The sequence below is a fragment of the Brachyhypopomus gauderio genome, chromosome 7 (assembly GCF_052324685.1).
Source record: "Brachyhypopomus gauderio isolate BG-103 chromosome 7, BGAUD_0.2, whole genome shotgun sequence".
Lineage (NCBI taxonomy): Eukaryota > Metazoa > Chordata > Actinopteri > Gymnotiformes > Hypopomidae > Brachyhypopomus > Brachyhypopomus gauderio.
In genome coordinates, this window is record NC_135217.1 from 12,617,740 (window position 1) to 12,638,744 (window position 21,005).

Here is a 21,005-nt window from a genome sequence, read left to right on the forward strand (position 1 = left end):
CACAAGCTGCCCGCCCTGCTTCTATCGGGGCAACTGTAACAGACATGACGTTTCTGACAGTCCGCGTGTGCCCTGACGGCGGAGCTGACAGAATAAAAACGACGCATGACTGGATTGCATGAACTCCACCTCAGAAGGAGATGGCCTGAACAGTCTAACGTCAAACGGAAAGATTCAGAACCAGAAAGAGCCCTGACCCCACACGGACACATCGTGTACTCGCCCAACAGAGGAAAAGTTTGATTAGCACACTCCTCGTTTCCGGAAAGAAATAACTCAGCAGACGGTACTTCGCCACACGATGGGTGACGGACTGACTTTCACGTTTCTGAATTCAAGAAAAAAAGTTGCGTACAGACTTTGTTGCACCTGTATTCTAAAATTCTGAATTGTATTCCTGCAATCATACAAAGGCCAGTCACGTGTTGCATACTAAAAATCGCATCATATGGTGCTGTCGATCCATCCAGAAACTCGAGAAAATGTTTTTAAAAATGCAAGTCATTCATGCCTAAGGGGGCGGCAAAAATAATTTATCCACAGGCCAGAAGAACCAACCTCCCAGTTTGCCCCTGACAGGATAAAAAGATCACAGGCAGTTGACATGAAGCACACTTGCTTTATATCCATTTATCACACACAGAATGTGGGAAGAAACACGATTGTGGATCCCTTGCCCAGAAGCAACTAGTGGTGCATTAGACGTCATCAGAGTAGGTCAAGGTGAGAGACGTGGTGCACAGACCCCATGGCGTGTTTCCGGGACGCTGGAAAGATGACGCCCTCGGACAGGGAGGCCTCGGACAGGCTGGCCTCGGATTGTAGATGTGCTGGTTATACCTGTCCCACAGTCCACCGTGGCCGGAGCAGGAAGATATAGTTACAGCACAGGGCAGCTGTGTAACTGCTTGTGTAAAATCAGTGAAAAGTGCCATCGGAGAACAGCCGACATTCAGAGCGGTCACTCGAACGCAGACGTGACCCACATACTAAAAGGCTGTTCACATTTGAACAGTTGAGACTGCAGTGCACAGAGCAAAAGACTGACTGGGGTTGGTGCGGGGGAGGAGGGGGGGGGGGGTGCGGGGGGGGGGGGGGGGGTGCTCCGACTCCTTTGAGTTTCACTTTGACCCATCATGCTTCTTTGTTACAGAGTTTGGACATCATCTTATGATGCATCTATAAAACAACACTGCACGGAAAGATTCTGAGAAGAGATGCAGCGGATCATTTAAGCGCGCGCAGCCGTGGCCCCTCGTCCGTCTCTTATGACGGGAGACCGATCGGAGGGGACGCTCAAACAGGACTTGAGTTCTTCAGCCTATGAGGAATGAGAGCGCCGCTAAAAAAACTCAAAATCGGTTTGCATTGATTTTTGGATGGAGGACATAGCACGGGTGGAGCACGGGTTTGCCTCTTTTTAGGCCTTTACGTGAACGTGTGCGTTGGTGTGCAAAGAAAAGCAAATATGGTGGTCGGATGGGGCGGGCGGGGGTCCCTAGCGTTCCGACTTGACTTTGTATCGCAGCACTAGGTAGGTGGCGAGCCGGAGGGTGAAGAAGAAGACCCCCAGGACCATGAAGTCCACGTAGAGTTTGGCGTCCTCCACGTCCAGCAGCTGCAGCACCTCCTCGGGCTTCTGGAACTTGCACACGACTCCTGGGCACTCTAGCTCCGAGCGGTTCATACCGTAGATGGACAGGATGACGCCCTCAAAGCCGTACCTGTGTGATCAGAGGATCAGGCTGGATTAGTGGTTAATGTTCAGCATTTAAAAACAAGCAGGTAAAGGTAAAGCCCCAAACTGAGGATGTGAGGATTTAAACTATGGGTCCCACCATCTACTGCATGAAGTGCACTGAGGATAGTTATGGTGTACTCAGAAAGTAAGCCTGTGGTTTTTTGTACAGGGTAAACGATCCCATTCGAGCATTCTGTTAATGAAGCTCTCGAAAGAAAGAAGCCGAAATATAGAGATTTGGAGTTTTAGGCGAGAGAAAACGAGTGGTGAGCGTATATTATGCCAGTAGACATCTGTAGCTAATGGCGCCAGTGTGGCTGGGTATGGCTTTAGTCACCAGGGAGGATCGCTCTGACGTGTTAAGGAGTGTTTGATGGCATAGCGGGTAAAACTAGTATGGATCTGGGAACGCTGAGTATGCATTAGTGATCCCAGAGGGACCGGGGGTGCCAGTATGGAAAGAACAACCTCAGTCAACAGGGAGGCCTGTTTAGGCAGTGGTTGGCTCCGTGAAGTCGGTGTAGTGGATAAGCGTAAAGAGGTTAGTTCAGCGTGTGCTGTTGGTGTAGGGTGTAAAATGCATATGGAAATAGTGGCAATGGACAGACGTTTATGGTGTCAGTGCGGCTGGGTACAGCCGTAGTCCTCAGAGAGGCCGGTGTGGGGTTACGTTTAGAGATTTGTTAATCGATAGGTCTGCGGTTTAAAAATGAGCTTGAAGGAGGGTGGGTCTGGGACACCAGAACTCACTGTTTAGCCTTCCAGAGGTTGTGGGATTAGTTCAGCAAACACTGAAAAGGGAGGTTCCTACCTGATGAACCCTGTGTAAAGCTTTTGAGGTAGTGGGTTCTTAGAGGTTTATTATGAGTGAAATGAGGGGCCGGGGTGCCGTAATGGGAGTGGAGGGGGTGGTTGGGGGTGTTAGGATGATTCTATGGGCCTGTGAACAAAAACAAATTACAAGGTTATTTTTTTCAGTATTATTAGGCGGGGCCCAATGAGGTGTCTGTGACCCTGTGAGTGGTCTGAGTTTGGTGAAACCTTACTGGTTTGGCACAGGATGTTTGACATGTCAGCCTGTGTACAGTAACATAAGCCTCAGTTCATGTTTGGGCTTTGAGGTTGCTATAGGCATATTTTTCATACCCGCAATGTTATTGGTAGTGGGAGCAGCACATTAGGTTATTGAATTCAAGCATGGCACTAAATTAACCATGAGCCAAATTTATTCCATTTTTCATTTTGCTCCAAAGAGTTCAGTCACATATATGGATTGTATTGGCCGACATTGATCTGTTTAGCTGTAATTTTGTATGACACAGACCTGACATAGGAGACATAGGAGCTCCATTGCAGGTATTTGGGGATGGTGTCGAAGTTGACGAAGAAGCCAGAGAAGAGCAGGACTGGAATAGCTGTGACCGGGCCGACAAACGTGGCTACCTGGAGATACGAGGAGAGATGAGGAGAGACAATGAGTGTCTCAGGGAGTCGACTCGATTGGGGTGGGGAGGGGGGGGGGGGCAACATGCAATATACAATTCAAGGTCTATGGCTGGTTATGAAGCCATGATACACAGTAATGGTGGAGGTGTGTGTGTGTGTGTGTTGAACCTGTAAGGAGGTGGAGGCAGCTCCAATGAGGAGCCCCAGTGACTGGGCCACCAACGCGGTGGAGGTGGACAAAGCCATGAAGAGTAGGTATCTGCCGGCTTCAGGGGGCTGTTCCGTCATCCAGTACACTATACTGCAGTACATGATAGGACATAAGACCTGTGTGTGTGTGTTTGTGTGTATTAGAGAGAGATCGAGAGAGGAAGAGAGAGAGAGAAAAGAGGTGATTAGAGAGCAGGAGGGAAAGAAGAAAGCCAGATGAATTTTGATGTGAAATAACACTTCCCACAAATTTGAACAATTTGAATCTATAAGAGAGTAATACTTCCACACCTGGAATGGAATGTCAGCCATAGTCTTCGCCAGGTAGTACGCCTTCAAACTATACCAGTAGTTCAGATGTTCCCTCATAAATACGGACATCTCCAGGGGAACTGGAGGAGTGATAGGAAGTTCCATTCATTAAATCTTTGCTGCAAATAAAATGCTTTACTACATCCACTATGAGATTTAGCTATAATCACATTATTACCTTCAGAGAACATCAGACACACACACACACACACACACACACACACAAACCATGCATACATATGTTCACCCAGACACAAGCACAATTCCACAAACACAAGAGAGTAATTGTTATGCCCAACGTAAATCCATGCTAAATATAAGGACCACCAAAAGACCTCATGAAAAAGGTTTCTTAGCATTGTCACATGTTGGTCCTCAAAAGTGTAGCACTCCAAACACAAGTGTGTCTTACATGTCAGGACAGTGGGCATAAGTGCAGCAAACATGAGAAAGAGCATGGAGAAGAAGAGGAAGCCCGTGTTGTTGAACACTTTGCTGGCATCATTTCCGATGTTCAAGTAGAGCAGGCCAATGAGCACTCCAATACACAGGTGTGACATCACCCTAAGGTGGGTGAGTACCTGGACACACACACACACACACACAGCCTTAAACCCTGCACAAATTACCTGTCATTTTCATCCATTGCCTGTGTGTTACATTAACCACCAAAAACCCACAATCAGGGCAAAATATTAGAACCACAAAGATTTTGGGCCATTTACCTAATCCTATGGCGTACAGAGATCTACTTTCTATAAAAAAATCAGGCAGCAGTGTTAAAAGATCATAGGAGACCTCTCACCATATCTCTGCATATAGTGATAAAGGTCCTTTTGAAGAGAATGCAGAACTGGGTGAGGGTGCTGGTGGCAAATGTGTGTTTCTCAATATATCCCGACTCCTGTGCAGGACACACACAAGATAAGAACCATGAGAAGTGGTCAGAACACATGCTGGCACACGTGCACGCGTGTGCCGCACGTCTGCTGCATGAGCTCTTGGGGGGCGTCGCTCACGTTGTTACACTGGGTGGGGCAGGATGACGTGGGGTCGCTCTTGTCACTGGAGTTCTTCTTGCCGCCCTCCGAACACAAGCCGCCTTGCACCGCCTCAAACAGCACAGGGTTGAGGTCGCCGTACTCACCCGACGCCACCTCGATGACTGGTGCCAGAAAAGAATGTACTCTGAGCTAGGATGAAACCTTTAACCTTGTAAAACTGTTACACTACTCATGAAGCTTTTTCAAATCAACAAAGCAACATAATGCGAGGAACACAATTTTGTTGCCATACACTGTACACCATACACAGTACAGAGAACACAGTATACAGTACACAGTATGCAGCATGCCATACACTGTACACAGTATACAGAACACAGTATGCAGTACTGTACACAGTATGCAGTACACAGTATACCACTATATTTCAGCTATAACACAAACACACACAAACACCCACACACACACACGTGCGTGACGTACTGAAGTCGGCGGGGTTGTGGTAGGTGGGGCAGTGGAGGCCCAGGTTCTTCAGGTAGGGGATGAGGTAGGGAACCGTGCCCTTGTATATGCACTGGCCCTGGCTCAGTATGTACAGCTGCAACACAGGAGAACAAGAACGGCTTCAACGGGCCTCGCCACTTTGGACCTTGCTACGCTAACATGGCGGTGGCTCTACCGGCCCTCTGCCCCTCCGCACTGATACCGCATGCAGCAGGTTAAGGAAACTCAAGCAGGTGCAGCGTGGGCCGGTGTTTTACAGATACTGGATAACTCTGGGCCCACCAGCTAAAAGCTAGTCCTACACTGCGGAGTGTGGACTCAATCTCTGCCTAGGAAACAAGGCCTTGTCTAGACTGCTCAATAAGATCACCGGCCACGTGATCCATGCCAGATGCAGCCTCGTATGTAGTGAAATATAAATGTCTGGACTTAAACAGGTGAGGAAGTTATTACCTTGTCGAACATCTCAAAGAGTTTAGCACTAGGCTGGTGGATGGTACAGATGATGGTCCTTCCACCCTGAGCAAGAGACTTCATTAGAGAGACCACCTGAAAACAGGAAGCGCTGTCTAGACCACTGGCGCGCACACACACACACACACATACAGAGTTTCAGGTAATTACTAATAAGAACAGTGGAATGAAACAATGAAGACATAACACAAATGTATCTGAACAAGTCAGGCAACATGCTGGAGCACCTGGTGGGCTCGTCAAAGAACATGACAGGTGGGTTGTTGACCAGTTCCAGAGCGATGGCCAGCCGCTTGCACTGCCCCCCTGAGAGAGAGTGTGTACGAGTGTGCACACACTCCTGTAAGCCTAGAGCAGTGAGGATCTCATTGACCTATGACACACACACACACACACACACACAGGTTGGCGGTCTGCTTAAGCAAGTGTGATTAAGTAGAACAGGGTGATTAAGTCACACACTGAGTGATCTGGTTCGGAGGGGCGGGGCCATGTGACTCACCAGCTCCTTCTTCACTTCCATGTTCTCGTTCAACTTAAGGTTAGCCGACACCTGCAAGATGGCAGTTATTAACATCAGAGTGCTTAATAGCGTAACAGAAAAAGTGGGATAGTCTCTGTGTGGCAGGTGACCGTGTGTGGCGGGTGACCGTGTGTGGTGGGTGACTGATGGTGACCCTCACCATCATGGCCTCCCGCGTGGTGAGGTTTGGCAGCAGCATGTCATCTTGCATTATGTAGCAGGACATTTTCCTGAAGGTGCGCAGGTCACGAGGTCGCCCGTTTACCAAGATCTGACCTTCCATGCCTGTCTCTCTGAGAGACAAACAGTGAGAGACAGTGAGAGAAAGAGTGATAAACAGTGACAGAAAGAGGGAGGGAGGGAGAGGGAGACAGACAGAGAGGTAAGGCTTTGGCCTCTTGCATTTGACAGAAACAGTATTTGTGCACATGTTCTCAAAGACGAAATGGAGAAAACAGGATGGAAGAGAAAAGAAAGTCTTGAAAAGGAAAACAAATGACACGATCACCACAGTGGCAGGGAGTGCACGAGAGTGGGAGTGTGGTGAGGGACGAGTGGGTGTTAAAGCCATGAACACGCATTCAAAAAATGCGTTCTCCCCTGTCTCCGCCTCTCACCATCACTTATACACACCTGTACCCAGCGAGGATGTTCATCAGGGTTGATTTGCCAGCGCCTGAAGGTCCCATTATCCCAATGAGCTCGCGACTGCAAAACTTCCCAGACAGGCACTTCAGGAGAGCCTTACAACCTGCACACAACAGCACCACAGTAGCTGCACACTCAAGATCATTCCGTCTTGGCATCCTGACACTTCCTGGCATCTCTCAGGGCCCGTTGCCCAGACCCAGATTAAGCATAAGACTAGACAGAATAACATTTCCAATAACACCTTACCACTTGCACTGCAATTTAGTCCTTAATCCCCATCCAGACTTAATCCATGTCTGGGAAACTGGCCCTAGCATTAAAAGCTTTTTTTTAATCTATACAGATGGTATCCACTGTCCAATCAGATGCCAGCCTCAGTCAGCCGGAACCACCGTTAGTAAACAGGGTCACCCGTGATGGACACATGCTTGCTGTGATGGTTATTCCCAGAAATCGGAAAAACCATGGCACAGCCCGATGCTGCTTCATGGAATGTCGTCCAGCTATGACTATGGAAACGGAAAATGGATATGGAGAGGTTGGATTCGACGAGATGTGTGTGCCGTGAGTTCCCAAGAATCAAAATCTGATCTTGGTGTGTTCCTATAATCTATAATACAGAATATCTACCCATACAACCCACTCGGTCACAAACATTAGCGCAAGAGCCTCGCACGGCCATGACTGGCCTTCTTGTGAGTAAGGCTGTTCAAAGCTGTGTGTCTCCAGTATGTAATACGCCTGTGAGTAATACCGCCAGCCCGCTGCTCTAATGGGCGAGCATGTACCACAGCAGGGTGGACCAAAACACTCTAATGAGACAAGCTTTCTGTAGAAGCTGTATTTGATCAGTGTTTCTGTCACTCAAATCGGCCGGCGATGCCTGAGAAGAGAGTTTCCCCTGCTCCCTCTGGAGAGGAAGTCGGGATTTTTGCTTTGCTAATTAAAAATGTATTTGGTATGACTGTCCCGTAACTACACTCATTTTGAAACAGGACTCCTCAGATGACCCCGGTGTTAAGTTCAAGCGGATGAATGTGCCCGAAGCCTTCAAAACTAGTAACTCTCCTCTTTCTTATACACTGCCAGCAATGTGTGTGGCCACTTTGGGTATGCCCTGTCCTCACACGTCTCCGCCCGCAGGACAGGGAGGGACGGAGAGAGGCACGTACCCGTCAGATGGGATCCAGACCTCCCACGTGGCCCCCTGCGACGGCTATGAGTCACGGTGCGGGAGGTGCGTCACATGCTCCCACCCCCGTCTCCCGTTCCTGAAGTAACCGATGGATTATGATGCTATCCTAATTAAAGATCTGTCTCATCCCGATGTCACCCTGCACTTTCGGTCTGCTGCCCTGCTGACTGTGTTCAGAACAGCCTGCTCTCACTCCTTGCTGTTGTGTGACTTCATGTCTCTCTCTCTCACACACTCTCTCTGTCTGTCTGTCTGTTTGTCTGTCAGTCTGTCTGTAGTGCAGCTGCTCCAGGTCATATATCTGGACAGGGAGAGCAGACACACAGACACACTAGAGACAGTGCGGGACATTCATTCTGGCAAGGCAGCAGGGTTCAGAGGGGCAAAGCATCTCTGTCTAGAGAACAGACACCACGGTGCATAATAATTCCCGACAGCACGCTTAGGCTTTACCAGGCTCCGCCTCTCAGCTTCTTCAGGCTCCGCCTCTCTGCGCTTCCCAAATGCATATTCATGACGGGTGAGGCGGAGCCAAGAGAAGGCACTTCTCCATAAATACACCCGCATTAGCATTCCAGTTTCCTGCTGGAGAGGAAGCTGCTAGCGTGCCAGGCTGAGGGCTGCATGGGAAAGAGTCGAGGGACCTCATTACAAAGAAATAAACAAATAAACAAACAAAAACAGTGATTTGAAGGGCTAACCCTAACCCAGCCTGTGAAGGTTCTAAGTTTGAAACGTCTAACTAGGCTAGCTGTAAACCCTTCAAGTCTCGTCTTGTATAACAATTCAGCTAAATGTAAATGTACATCTGGACTTTTCACAGGTAAAGGATCCAAAGGGGATGAACAAATGATTCAATGAGACCATTCTCAGCCCTATCAGTCTGAGGCTCTGAATAGGGCTAATAATCATTGCCTCATCTTGAGATGAATTCATGAAGAGATCTCATGAATGCCATTTCATGGTAATAAAATAAATGAATAGAGATAATCAGATACAGCTGCTCTGTGGAATAATTTAAAATTTGAATGAATGATATGATGTCTTATTGAATTCAATTACAGGATACTTCAGGATACTTCAGGGTACTTCAGGATAAGTAGGTGTTGAAGAATGTTCATGTGTTGTGCATGTGTGTGTGTGATGCACATGTTCATGTGTGTCCATTCACCATCAGTGGAGCTAATTGTGTGTATGTATATATGTGTGTATGTGTGTGTGTGTGTGTGTGTGTGTGTGTGTGTGTGTATGCATGTGTCTCTATGCATATGTTCATATGTGTTATACAGCATCCAAGGAACTGTCTGTCTGTGTGTTTGTGTGTATATATATATATATATATATATATATATATATATATATATATATATATATATATATATATATATGTGTGTGTGTGTGTGTGTGTGTGTGTGTGTGTGTGTGTGTACACACATGGTCATATGTGTTATACAGCATCAGTGTGGAGCTGTCTGTGTGTGTGCTCTTGTGTGTTACACAATAACACACAAGAGCTGATGGAGCTGACTGTGTCTGTGGGATACTGTGGCTTAAGATAAGGCACTGGCTCAAAACTGCTAATGATGCCTAAAGCAGTTTTATGAATTAAAGGGATGATTCAACAATGTGTCGTGCCAAGGATACAGTATCAATAAGTGTGTAAGATAGAAAGACAGACAGAAAGAGAGAGAGGTAGTGTATGTGTATGTCTCTGTGTGAGACAAAGAGTGAAAGGTATGTGTGCATGGTATGTGTATGAGAAAGAGGAGAGAGTGTCTGTCTGAGTGGTGTGCATGTGTGTGTGACAGGGACAGAGGAGAGTGTGTGTATGTGTGAGAGGAAGAGGAAGAGTATGAAGAAGACGCAGAGAGGGGGAAGGGAAAAGCAGAAGAGACATATTTAAAGAGGTCGTCCTTTCACTATGGCAGGAAGACAGACAACAAAATCAGGGATACTGCATGACATTTGCAAAGACATGATTAAGAATGCAGTTCCAACTGTCATACGCCCACCTGTCAACCATGCCCACAGAGCCCTGGTTATGTCCATATCGCTTACGTACCGTTCTCCGCCTGTCCCACTACGTGATATTTAGACAACACACACGCACATACCAAGAACCTGCGTTGCCTTGGCTGGACTTTGGGCTCTACCTGCTGTCTGATGTCCCGCCCCCAATTCTGAACCATTTGAGGGTGGCAGCTCCAGTCCATCCAGTCTGGTCCCCACAAAGTGGCCCCAGTGGGAGTGAGTGAGCAGTAGGACCACACAGGCATCTCTGTGGGCAGCACATGTGCCAGCACATGCCCACAGGTAGCCCAAAGTCATGCTGGGTAAATGGAGCAAAGTGGGAGTCTGTGACAGCTGACCAGAGGCTGTGCGCGTGCCTGTGTGTGTGTGTGTGTGTGTGTGTGTGTGTGTGTGTGTGTGTAGCACTGCTTGACAAATTCCTGAAGTAAGGATACTTTACCTTAACTGCCTCATAACAATATATTCGCAAGCTAATAATACACAGGCATATAGTCTGTGTTTTATCACAAGGCAGAGCTGTAAAAAATAGAGAGAGAGAAAGAGAGAGAGAGTGAAAGGTGAAATGTGAGTGGATGTCCAGGCCATAGTGAAATAGTATTCTTTCCCACTGCTGAGTGATGTGCGTGCGTCGGCGTATGCACACGTGTCCCCTCATGGCGAGTGGTCTCTGCGTGCTGCAGGACGAGAGACGCGGCTACTGCTACTGCTCCACACACTGATCCTCTCAGTCACAAATTCAGAGCTGACCAATCACAGTACTGCTGCTGTTATCAAAGCATGAATTTCTTTGAGTGTGTGTGTATCCTGTTTGGCATTATACTGTGTGTGGATTTTAACGTGTCTACATGTACACAAATCAATAACGAGGCCATATATTCAGCACAAAAATGACAGATTAATGCATTGTCCAGTGAGATATCATAGCGCAGACCTCTAGGTATGTATGTGTGTGTGTGTGTGTGTGGGGGGGGGGGGGGGTGGGGGGTGTAAATGACTAATGGTCCAGGGTGGTCCATGCTGGGTTAGTTAAGCACCACAGTAGACAGCTCAGCATTGCACTGGTGTACAGTAGTGCGTTATTTACCATGTCTAAAGTCTGCTGAGTCCAGCAATTACCAGGCCCTGAGGTAGTGAGGGCACTGGGTGGAGGGAGTGAATAGAGTGTGAAGTGTGAAATCCCAAAAGAGCAGGGTGAGGGAGAGGGTGCAGGTGGATGTGTAGGTGGAGGTGGGGGTGGCATGGGGGTGAGTGAGCCCACGTGTAAACTCAAGCGAGAGATGAGTGGAGGCCTGAATAAGACAATTGTGAACAGGGAGATACTGATAAATCATCTGTATTGATCTCAGCAGAGGGAGAAAAAGAAAGTTCTGCCTTTGCTGTTTGTCATGATGAGAAAATGCTGTTTTACCACCTACTTTCATCTGCCAAGGAATTCCAGAGTCTCTGCCCTGCACACAAAGTACAAAACTGCGACTAAGACAGGTCACTGAAGAAGGGAGGGGGGGGGTGTACAGCTGTAAGGCTGACATTAGATGAACAGATTTAGGTAGAGTAGAATTCACACGCACACACACACACACACACACACGCGCGCGCACACACACGCGCACACACACACACACATGCACACACACAAATCTGCTGATGCTGATTCTAAAAGACATTTCGGCAACAAGCATGGATCACTATAAACTTTGCATTATGAAAATTGATCATAGTCCCTGTTACCGAACTCCCCAGTGTGGCTGCAAAACGAATTCCTGACTTGGATTTTAAGAGCAGTCGTTAGCATCCTTGACTACATTATAAACTAGCTCCCGCAGTACCTCGCCTCCTCCAGCAGGGGCCCTCGTGAATGGTATAGGAGAGCTCGGTGAACTCCAAGTCGACCGTCGAGCGTCGGGGCAGGTGAGAGAACCTCTGCGCCTCTGTGATGTGGTTCTCCACCTTCTTCAGGTGGGTTAGCAGGGCAGCATCTGGAGGGGCTCCCACTGCCCGCTTGGTCTCTTCCATAGGGATGGAGACCGATCCCTGCTCCAAGGCCCTCTCAGCCATACCAACAGCCTGAAAAATAGGGGGATCATGAGAATAAAAATAAGGCCCATAATTTCTTGAAAGAGAATACACCAGAAATGCAATGTCTGATGGCTTGGTGCCCAGAGGAAAGAAAAATCAAAAAGGATATATCCATAATGTCTCTGTAGTTTCTCGTATACAACGAGATCTAATGAAAATGATCTAATGGACTTTAGCATAATGTCTCCTGCTGCTCAAATGTGTCCCCTGAGATGATTATCCCTTGATAATCTTATACCAGTTCCGAGCTAAAATAAAGTTCTGTGAACGCGCCTTTCGTTGTCATCTGTCATTTCCGATCAAAGAAAACAGGAGTGTCTCGTGAACCCAGTGTTTCGTGAACCCGTCAGAAAATTCGAACGTTCTAGCGGAACTGTTGATTAGTCAAACTCATATGACGCCAAAATAGGTCCTAAAGTTTTGAGATTCAAAAAACATATATTAATATTAATATTGAGAGTTAAAAAAGCAGGTTTGTAAACAGAATATTTATGTTTTTAATTGTCTATTTTGAGTTTAATATTCTTGAAGAATCCGTTTTCGTTACGCCTTTTCTCGCTCGCGCTTCTCTCAGTCTCACTCTCACCTCCAGAAGTTTCTCACTTTTGACTTTTGGACCTGATTTGATGGATGGACGGGATTTACACAGTCGTTGGCTGATGGAGTTAAGCCCCGCCCACCCATCCCATTCTACACACCCTGCGACACACCTTGGCTGTGTTCGAAATAGTCTACTACATACTACTGGCGTACTGATCGAGCCCCAAATCAGTATGCCGTATGCAGTATGTGACCAAAATGAAATTTTCCAGTACGCAAAACATACCCGGATGACCTACTACTTCCGCAAAATATTCCAGTACGCGAACAAAGCTATCTTCGTGGTGTACTGCATCCCATCATGCAACGCTACGTTCACGTGACCCCGTAGTATGCTTTGCTTTTGTCGCATACTGGAAACTGTACTGCATACTACTACGAGGACCAGTATGCAGTATCCAGTATATACTGAGTCCAGTATGCAGTATCCAGTATGTAGTAGTCTATTTCGAACAGAGCCCTTGCTACGTCAGCGAAAGTGCGCCAATCTCACCCTGTTTGGAAAAGGGCCCACCGGCAAACACAGGTAAGATGTGTGTTTATGTTTTCTCACATCAGCTATTTTTAACGATTATCTATTTTACTAACCCACAATTCATCATAGAGGCTTGAAGTCAGACTACTAATTGGTTAATCTACATAGAGTGTTACCTTCCCACATTAACGTTTAGTTAATGTTACCATGGGATGGGTGGGCGGGGTTCTTAACTCCATCAGCCAATGACTGTGTAAATCCCGCCCACCCGTCAAGTCAGGCCTAAAAGTCAAAAGTGAGAAACTTCTGGAGGCGAGAGTGAGACTCAGAGAAGCGTGAGCGAGAAAAGGCGCAATGAAAACGAAAACGGATTCTTCAAGAATGTTAAACTCCAAATAGACAATTAAAAACATAAATATTCTGTTTACAAACCTGCTTTTTTAACTCTCAATATTAACAACAGTTTTCTCAATTACAAAATGTCATTTATTGGTTATGGATTCTGTTTTTAGATTCTCAAAACTTTAGGACCTATTTTGACGTCATAAACTCACGTGTTGCTGCTAGAAGCGTCAGTGAAGGACGCTCGCAAAACGTCGAAAATACAGCAGTTGAAATAGAAGGCAAGTAGCCGGAAACATTGTAGATATTGTAGAGCAAATTGTACGCTCACACATATACATATTAAGAAATTGTATGTGTATTGTTTTTAGCTTTTGTTCAACATATGCTGCAATAGCAGGCATGTTTTAGCCAGCTACCTATTAGTCCTGTGTCATATCTTAACTAGCATAACGGTCTGTTTGCTAGCAGGCTAGTGGTGTTGATAAGCTAACGTTAGCAGTAGCAACAGTTTTAACAGTGTATCACAAAATGCCTGGCAGCCTGGTAATTTGTGAAAAACAAAATTCTTCAGTATGTGCATCTAGTCATGAAACGTATGTATAAATGCATACAGGCTCTAGATTAGGAACAATTTATATGAATATTGAAATCGCTAGCTAGCTAAATCAGATGGGAAATATATAGACATTGCAGTTAAACTCCGTTTTAATGGTTTAAAATTAACAGGATCGTAAACGTGTCCATTAAGGAGAAAATACTCAGAGACAATGAGTCCTCATCGGATTAGTATTGTATTGGTTAACGAGCTGGTTTAGCTCAAATCTGATAAGGCAACCTGAACCTCCATCATATCAATGATATGTAAACGGATTTATTTAGTCACAAATGTATTACTGTTAATATGCTCTAAACACAAATAAGAATTATCTTTACTAGTTACCGATAACCATACGTGTACAAGCATGTAGCCAGATGGGTAATATTTTCTTAGTGAGCTGGGTTGCTTGAGGATAATGATGTTTTTAGACAAAACTGTTCCACAGTATGTCAAGCCCTGCAAATCAGCATACTTGTGACTACAACAAACAACCAATAAATTAGAAAATTTATGTTGTAAAACAGTAAAGCCATTCTGCTGACATTTTTATGAAGTCATATGCTTCTATGCGATAAAAAAATATACCTAAAAACTTGTCACTAGTAACACACAGTTGCCAGCTCTGCATACAGACTCTAGAGAAAAGCATTAAACGAGAGCATGTTTACACATTACTACAGTCAACCATTCTGTATTCAGGCATTTTGATTTATACTAAAGATGTATGACATGGTCTTAAAAACACACCAAAACTAACCTGACTGCTCTGACCTTTGATGTTTTAGGCTTTACAGGGTGACTCTCGACAACAAATGGACACCATATTTTAGCTTTTTTTTAAACTTAGTTACCCTGGATTAGGTTAATTAGCCAGCGTTAAAAAGGTAATTAATTGTTCTCTAAATGAAACATAGGTGATAATCACAAGTAAGTGTCCAGAGACATCAAAGAGAATCATTTGAACAATAACATTTTCCTCTGAATAATTTTGCCCGTTGAAGTACACTTGAATTCGATCGAAGAGCAAATGTGAAATGCATTTTATAACCTCATGGGATACCTGACACAGGAACAAACATGCATTCACATGTACCCAGAGACACACACATTTTTAAGCACACTACACAACACCTGCAAGGTCACAAGGGATCCAACAGGAAGTAGGATCAAGGAGATAAGGGAATCATATAGAGACGCCTGCAACTTTTCCAAGATAAAAGACAGCCCTGGTCAGGCTGAGTCGAACATCTCCTGAGCTGAATTAAATTACTGCAGCGATTCTTCTAAACGCGAAGCTCTCCGAGTGGAAGAAAATGGCCTGATTGAAATTTGAAATGTTCCTCTTCTCAACAGCCCCCATTAATGCCCAGTCTTAGACGCTAAGGACACTAATAAGAATTGGCTATTGGCACTTAGTCTGGCAGTATATAGGGTCTAAGTCTGGTGAGTATGAGGCTAGAATCTTAGAAGCAGCTAATCAGATCACACTGGGAAGATAAAGCACTGGAGTGTAGGAGCTGCCTGAGCTAACACCATGATATCATAGGCTGTGTCACGGTGAAGTAACAGCATTGCTTTGGTTTCTGTTTCTGTCTTACTTTACTCTCATGACAATCCCATAACTCAATGTTCATACTCCAGCGAAAAACCTGTAAGCTTCACTTAAAATGGTCTTGATTTGATTCTTGGTCTCACGAAGAATATCTCACAACACAACACCAGAAACAGCAAGTAAAATATCTGTTGTCATTGTTTATTAGTAGTGTCTTTCATTTGTCTATATTATTAGTGTGTCTAACCGTAACACAAGAAAACACTTAACAAGCAACTTTGTAAAAGAGCAGCATTAGCCACTGTCAGATTTTCTCATTTCCACCAAAACAACAAAGCAATAACAATTTCTTGAGTAATAAAAATAATTGGTTTCAAACATTTTGATATATTTGTCATGGCTTGCTCAAAGTACTGTTAAAGCCATTGGACATAGTATACAATTGAACCAATACAATTGAATTAACTGTTCAGCTAATTACAGTATAAATGTTAAATAAGAATAGAATAAGTGCCCAATCATTAAACTATAGGTTCCCTTACTCATCTTTAATGGTTGGAAGGCTAGGCAAATGCACATCACTGTTGCTTGAAGCATTCTCCGATTTCATTTTATCATTTCATTTTTGGCAGACACTCGTATCCACACACACACACACACACACACACACACACACACACACACACACACACACACACACACACACAGCGGCATACATATATTTACCCAGAGCAACTTGCATATAGTAGAAGGCATGTGTGCTGTGTGGAAGTTGAACCCGTGACCTGCAGGTTGCCAGCTCTTGGCAGTACCTGCTCTGCAATTACACAAATGGATTAATTTGATTTTATTGCCAAATTTAAGAGCATAGACATGCAAGAGAGCGCCTCTGGAGTCGGTCAGTCTGTAATTTATAGTTTTAGAGTAGCAAACTGTTGTGGTCTTGGTCTTCTAGCAGAAGAATGAATCAGACAAGTGAAAAGCCATTTTCTGCGCCGCAGAGACAGAGGTGTCGGTACCCTGCGTGTGGGAATCTGGCGGCCATCATTCCGGAAGCACTCTGCAGGAAGTGCAGATTCGATTACAGCCCCACATGATTACAGAATGCTGATTCGCAAGAACCTTCTGGACAGCACATACACACACACACACACACACACACACACACACACACAGCAGAACATAAAAACGAGAGATCCAGAGCAACACTGCAAAGCCTTTGAAGAATTCAGAGCCACCACGACAGGATCTGCTCTCTGCTCAAGCCCATGTAATTATCTTTGAGACTGGTGTCCGGAGAGCTAGCAGTGATGCGCTTGCATAGGATCAAACTGCCGTGGAAAAAGGAATGCAGGAGCAGCAGAGGGGAATCACTATTGACCATCCCCAAGAGGCCATCGCAGCAAACTGTGTTATAGTGTTACATATAGTGTCACTATAATACTCCCAACATGGTCTAAACTAGTTCCTGCTACCTGTGCTAAAGAACACATCCTCGTACCCACTGTATCCAGTACCTTATCCTATAACACTGTGATTATCCGGGCTACCAGGTTCCCTCCACTCAAACAAACAAGCAAACAGCAACAATAATAACAGGGCATTAAAGGCTAGTGACATTCTAGCAGGACTTGGCCGAACACATCTTTTCTTTTTGAAGAATAGGAAAGAGTTCCAGACTCTTGTGTGCTTTGTGCCATACTGCAAGCAGTTGCCATGTTTGGTTAGAAAGATATAAATTTACATTACAGCTTTCTAAATTAAATTGCTGTTAGTTAGCTAGATAGGTTGAGGTTTTAATTGTGTCTGTTGTCACGTCACATAGACCCGTTTTTGAATTAAGATTGTTCTGCCAACTTTATGCCAATTCCCACCAGCTTGCTCCCTTTTTATATGACAACCAATCACGTAGGGTGCGGCGTGGGCTGCGCGTTTCATTCATTCACTGTCTATACAGGCTTCCTCCGAGACACGTGGTTATTTTAAGATTTGGTCATAAATCCGGAGGTGCTGAGCAGACAATCGGGTTGTTTAAATGTGATGACCAGGAAGATGTATGGAATACATGAACAAGCCTGTATCTCTGTATTTGTAAGCGGTGCCTCAGGCAGCGGTAACTGAGGCAAACAAAAGCTATGTCACTCTCGAGCTTGTCCCGCGAGATAAAGAGGTAGCTCTGGTTAAAATGTAGTCTTGAACAACGGCCACCAATTTAGGTGAAATTATAAGGGAAAGGAGAGCAATAAACCCACCAAGACATCCCGATGGCCGCTAATGGCGACCGGGGTCACCGAACCATGTTTCATATATTGAATCGCAATTTGTAATTTGCATTTGAAATTCACAGCTCCATACACCTTTTTTTAAATCACTCATATTCACAGGTGAGGAGGGAGGGCAGGTGTGTGCGGAGGGCTAGACTCACCCGCCATTAGCGCTACCACGGAATAGCGCGCCGCGGCGGTGCAGTCTAGAGATGTGAGAACAGTGAGATCGGTCAGCCCCAGTGCTCTAGAGGATACTACAGCAGAGATATATCAGCACGCTAGGATAGTTGCTTGAATGTAACCTATGCGGCATTTAAGTCGAGTCTGTTTCCGTCCTATTTATTCTCTAATCACTTATGTTAAAATCTCGCCTTTTGGATGGTTCTTTTTTTTTTACATAAGGATCCTATTATGTAATCTAAGAACATCATCCCCGAGTGCTTAGGTAGGCAAAATTACCATGATGGATTTGTTTAGATCATCCACAAGTGTGTGTTTATACTCCCCTCACATACACACACACACAAACATACACATATGTCAGCTCGAGCAGTGGTGAAACCTACTTTTTGTTCAGTTGAGATCAAGCGACACGTCTCCAGCTGTTTATGTGCTTGTTTACGTAGATGTCCGATTCATGCTGTCATGCTCAATTGCACCATAGAAGTAGGATGCACACCGGATTCAGCAACAGGAGAGGGGCCCGTGCCAGTCCCGTGCAGAGACGAGATGTCCAGTGAGCTTCAGAAACGGTAAAACGTCTGGTTCCGCTCACCATTCGCGGAGACGGTCTTCTCCTCTTGAAAACAGTTATGCCCGTCATTCATATCGTAAATCTCAAATATTACAATCCCGATCGAAATGATTTCAGTACAAAACAAACATGACAGTTATGAATAATTAACTAAATGCAGTATCCTCAAAGAGCGAAGTAGGAGTTACATTTCGGACACCCAAGTCTGCGTTTGAATTCGCACCGGTGTTTTCGTAGACGAGTCAACCACGCACACGTCCGATCATATAGAGAATGGCTGAGTTTCGTTTCATTTCTCCTGTCAACGTCCCGTCCTCTTCCCTTCAGGACTGTACCGCAGCAGTTCGATTGAACGCAGTGTCGTTGTCTTGCCGGTCAGTTCTTCGCTGGCACGCCCGTCGGTCTGGGATACGGGGCGTAACTGGCAGGTCGAGAGAATGTCCGATCCTTTACAATCCCGTGCTGAACGCACATATTAAAGAACCAGATGTGTTTTTCTTGTGTTGACGTTGATCTCGCTACACTCTGGATAATTACAGGCCCAGTTTCTCGCAGGTTGAAAACAGTTATCACTCAGGATAAAATAATTAGAATCCGTCCGGATAGTAGCTAGGTGAAAAGACAGAGAGGCAACATGCTTGCGTTGGCTGGGTTTTTTTTTTTTGAGTAGTCTACAGTCATCGCTGCAGAAAACTCAGGGATGGGTTGGCAAGGTGCCACTCTACAGTCACGGGACAGGTGATGGATCTCAGTTTACCCACGATTCAAGTTGAAAGTCAAGTTGGCGCGAGCCAACCATGTGGTCCGGTGTTAAACCACAGCGCTCTTTTGTAGAGTTCCATTAGTTTTCTCCGTCATTTGACATTGAAATTGCAATAGACTTCATACTGCAAATGGATATGCCACTAGCATGTGTCTGTGTAAATGCACGCTATTGTCAAGAGAACACTGCAATTTCAGAAAAACACACTAGCGCCATGTAATAACACTTACTGCTACCTACAAGCATGTGCCGCGGGCATACATGGTGTAAGATGTTCAGTTAAGGTGAATCGGACGAACACATGAAGAACACGCTCATCGTAAACAAACAGAAACGACAGGCATGCAGACAGTAGCAGGCACGGGCTGAAATGAGCGCGCGGGCTCTTTAAGACCGCACCTGCGCGTCCGCTGGTGCTGATGCTGCAGTGGAAGGGTTATTTTCGGTGAAACGAGCGAGGTTACTCTCGTTCAAACGACGCCCTACGCCATCCGTGGACAGAAACCAAAATACATGTAAACATCCAGAAATGTTGTTCTGAAATGTCATCTGTGACATTGTAAAATGACGTATTTTTCTGTTCCACACAGATCACCTCTGATATATAAATTATATATCTTTAATTAAATTATAAACAACAAACAGGGCTGTGGGACTAACTTAGAGTATGTTAAAAGAATAGGCTACTGTCATAAAAGCTTTTCTGTCCCATCTAACATTATATAGACACGTTAATACTGTGAAGAGCAACTGGCCATGGCTAAATAGCATTTTATAGCCTACTTATATGTTATCTACACAAGAATGCAATAAAAGATCACACTCTTTTAGTGTTGCCATTTCTTATAATGATATCGATAACCACTCAGAGGCACACCGGATATATCGAGCAACTCGTCACCGGTCTGACGACATTCTCAAGTACGCACCTGGTCTTGCGACATCTAGTGGTTATATCAAATGTTAGCGAGAAAGCGTTGCTCGCGTAGGTGTAAAGGCCCATTCACACCCTACGGTAATTACGGATACGGACCCTTTCGTCCGGTTCCGGAGGTCGTTTCATCCGTCAGTGGGTCCGTTGCCAGAGCGCTTACGAATCCGTAGTAACGGAGCAATATAAACCGCAAATCAGGGGGCAGTAGAGAGTCAGAAGCATCGGGCGTACACCAATTCGGGAAAATCAATGAAGAAGAGTACTGGACTTTAAAAAATGACGCTCGAGTTAGAAGAGAAACTTTGCGAGTTGGTTAGAGGCTACATTCTGCTACGGTGCCAGGTCATCGCGATAAACAGCGATGCAAAAACAGCTGGGAGGAGATTGCTGGTGCGCTGGTGCCGGAAATTTGACTATACTGCCCTCTAGAGGATGTATTTAAAAAAATCATAACAACGTTGGAAACGGAAAGAGGTATAGTGGCCCCCTACGGAGGCTACGTTTGGTACGGACGGACGAAATTCGTCCGTGTCCGGAGGTATAAAGCAGG

At 45.4% G+C, this 21,005-nt stretch overlaps 1 protein-coding gene across 4 annotated transcripts; it reads right to left on the minus strand.

Annotated features, from left to right (window-relative positions):
- Nucleotides 1–1,106: 1,106 nt before the first annotated feature.
- Nucleotides 1,107–21,005, minus strand: abcg4a (ATP-binding cassette, sub-family G (WHITE), member 4a). Of its 4 annotated transcripts, XR_013132304.1 has the most exons (17): nt 20,451–21,005; nt 11,918–12,155; nt 11,507–11,539; nt 6,848–6,965; nt 6,375–6,507; nt 6,194–6,244; nt 5,919–6,064; nt 5,671–5,794; nt 5,197–5,311; nt 4,729–4,874; nt 4,515–4,613; nt 4,122–4,290; nt 3,689–3,789; nt 3,356–3,514; nt 3,066–3,184; nt 2,553–2,681; nt 1,606–1,724 (listed from the first exon to the last, which is right to left on the minus strand). XR_013132304.1 is itself a non-coding variant. In XM_077011803.1 (16 exons), exons 1-16 carry the CDS (start codon nt 20,463–20,465, stop codon nt 1,499–1,501), a joined length of 1,992 nt encoding a protein of 663 aa, XP_076867918.1. In that variant the 5' UTR covers nt 20,466–21,005; the 3' UTR covers nt 1,107–1,498. The 4 variants fall into 4 exon arrangements, 3 of the variants coding, with proteins under 3 accessions (XP_076867918.1, XP_076867919.1, XP_076867920.1); XM_077011803.1 differs by lacking the exon at nt 2,553–2,681 and having other exon boundaries at nt 1,107–1,724; XM_077011804.1 differs by lacking the exons at nt 2,553–2,681; nt 20,451–21,005 and adding an exon at nt 18,571–19,921 and having other exon boundaries at nt 1,107–1,724.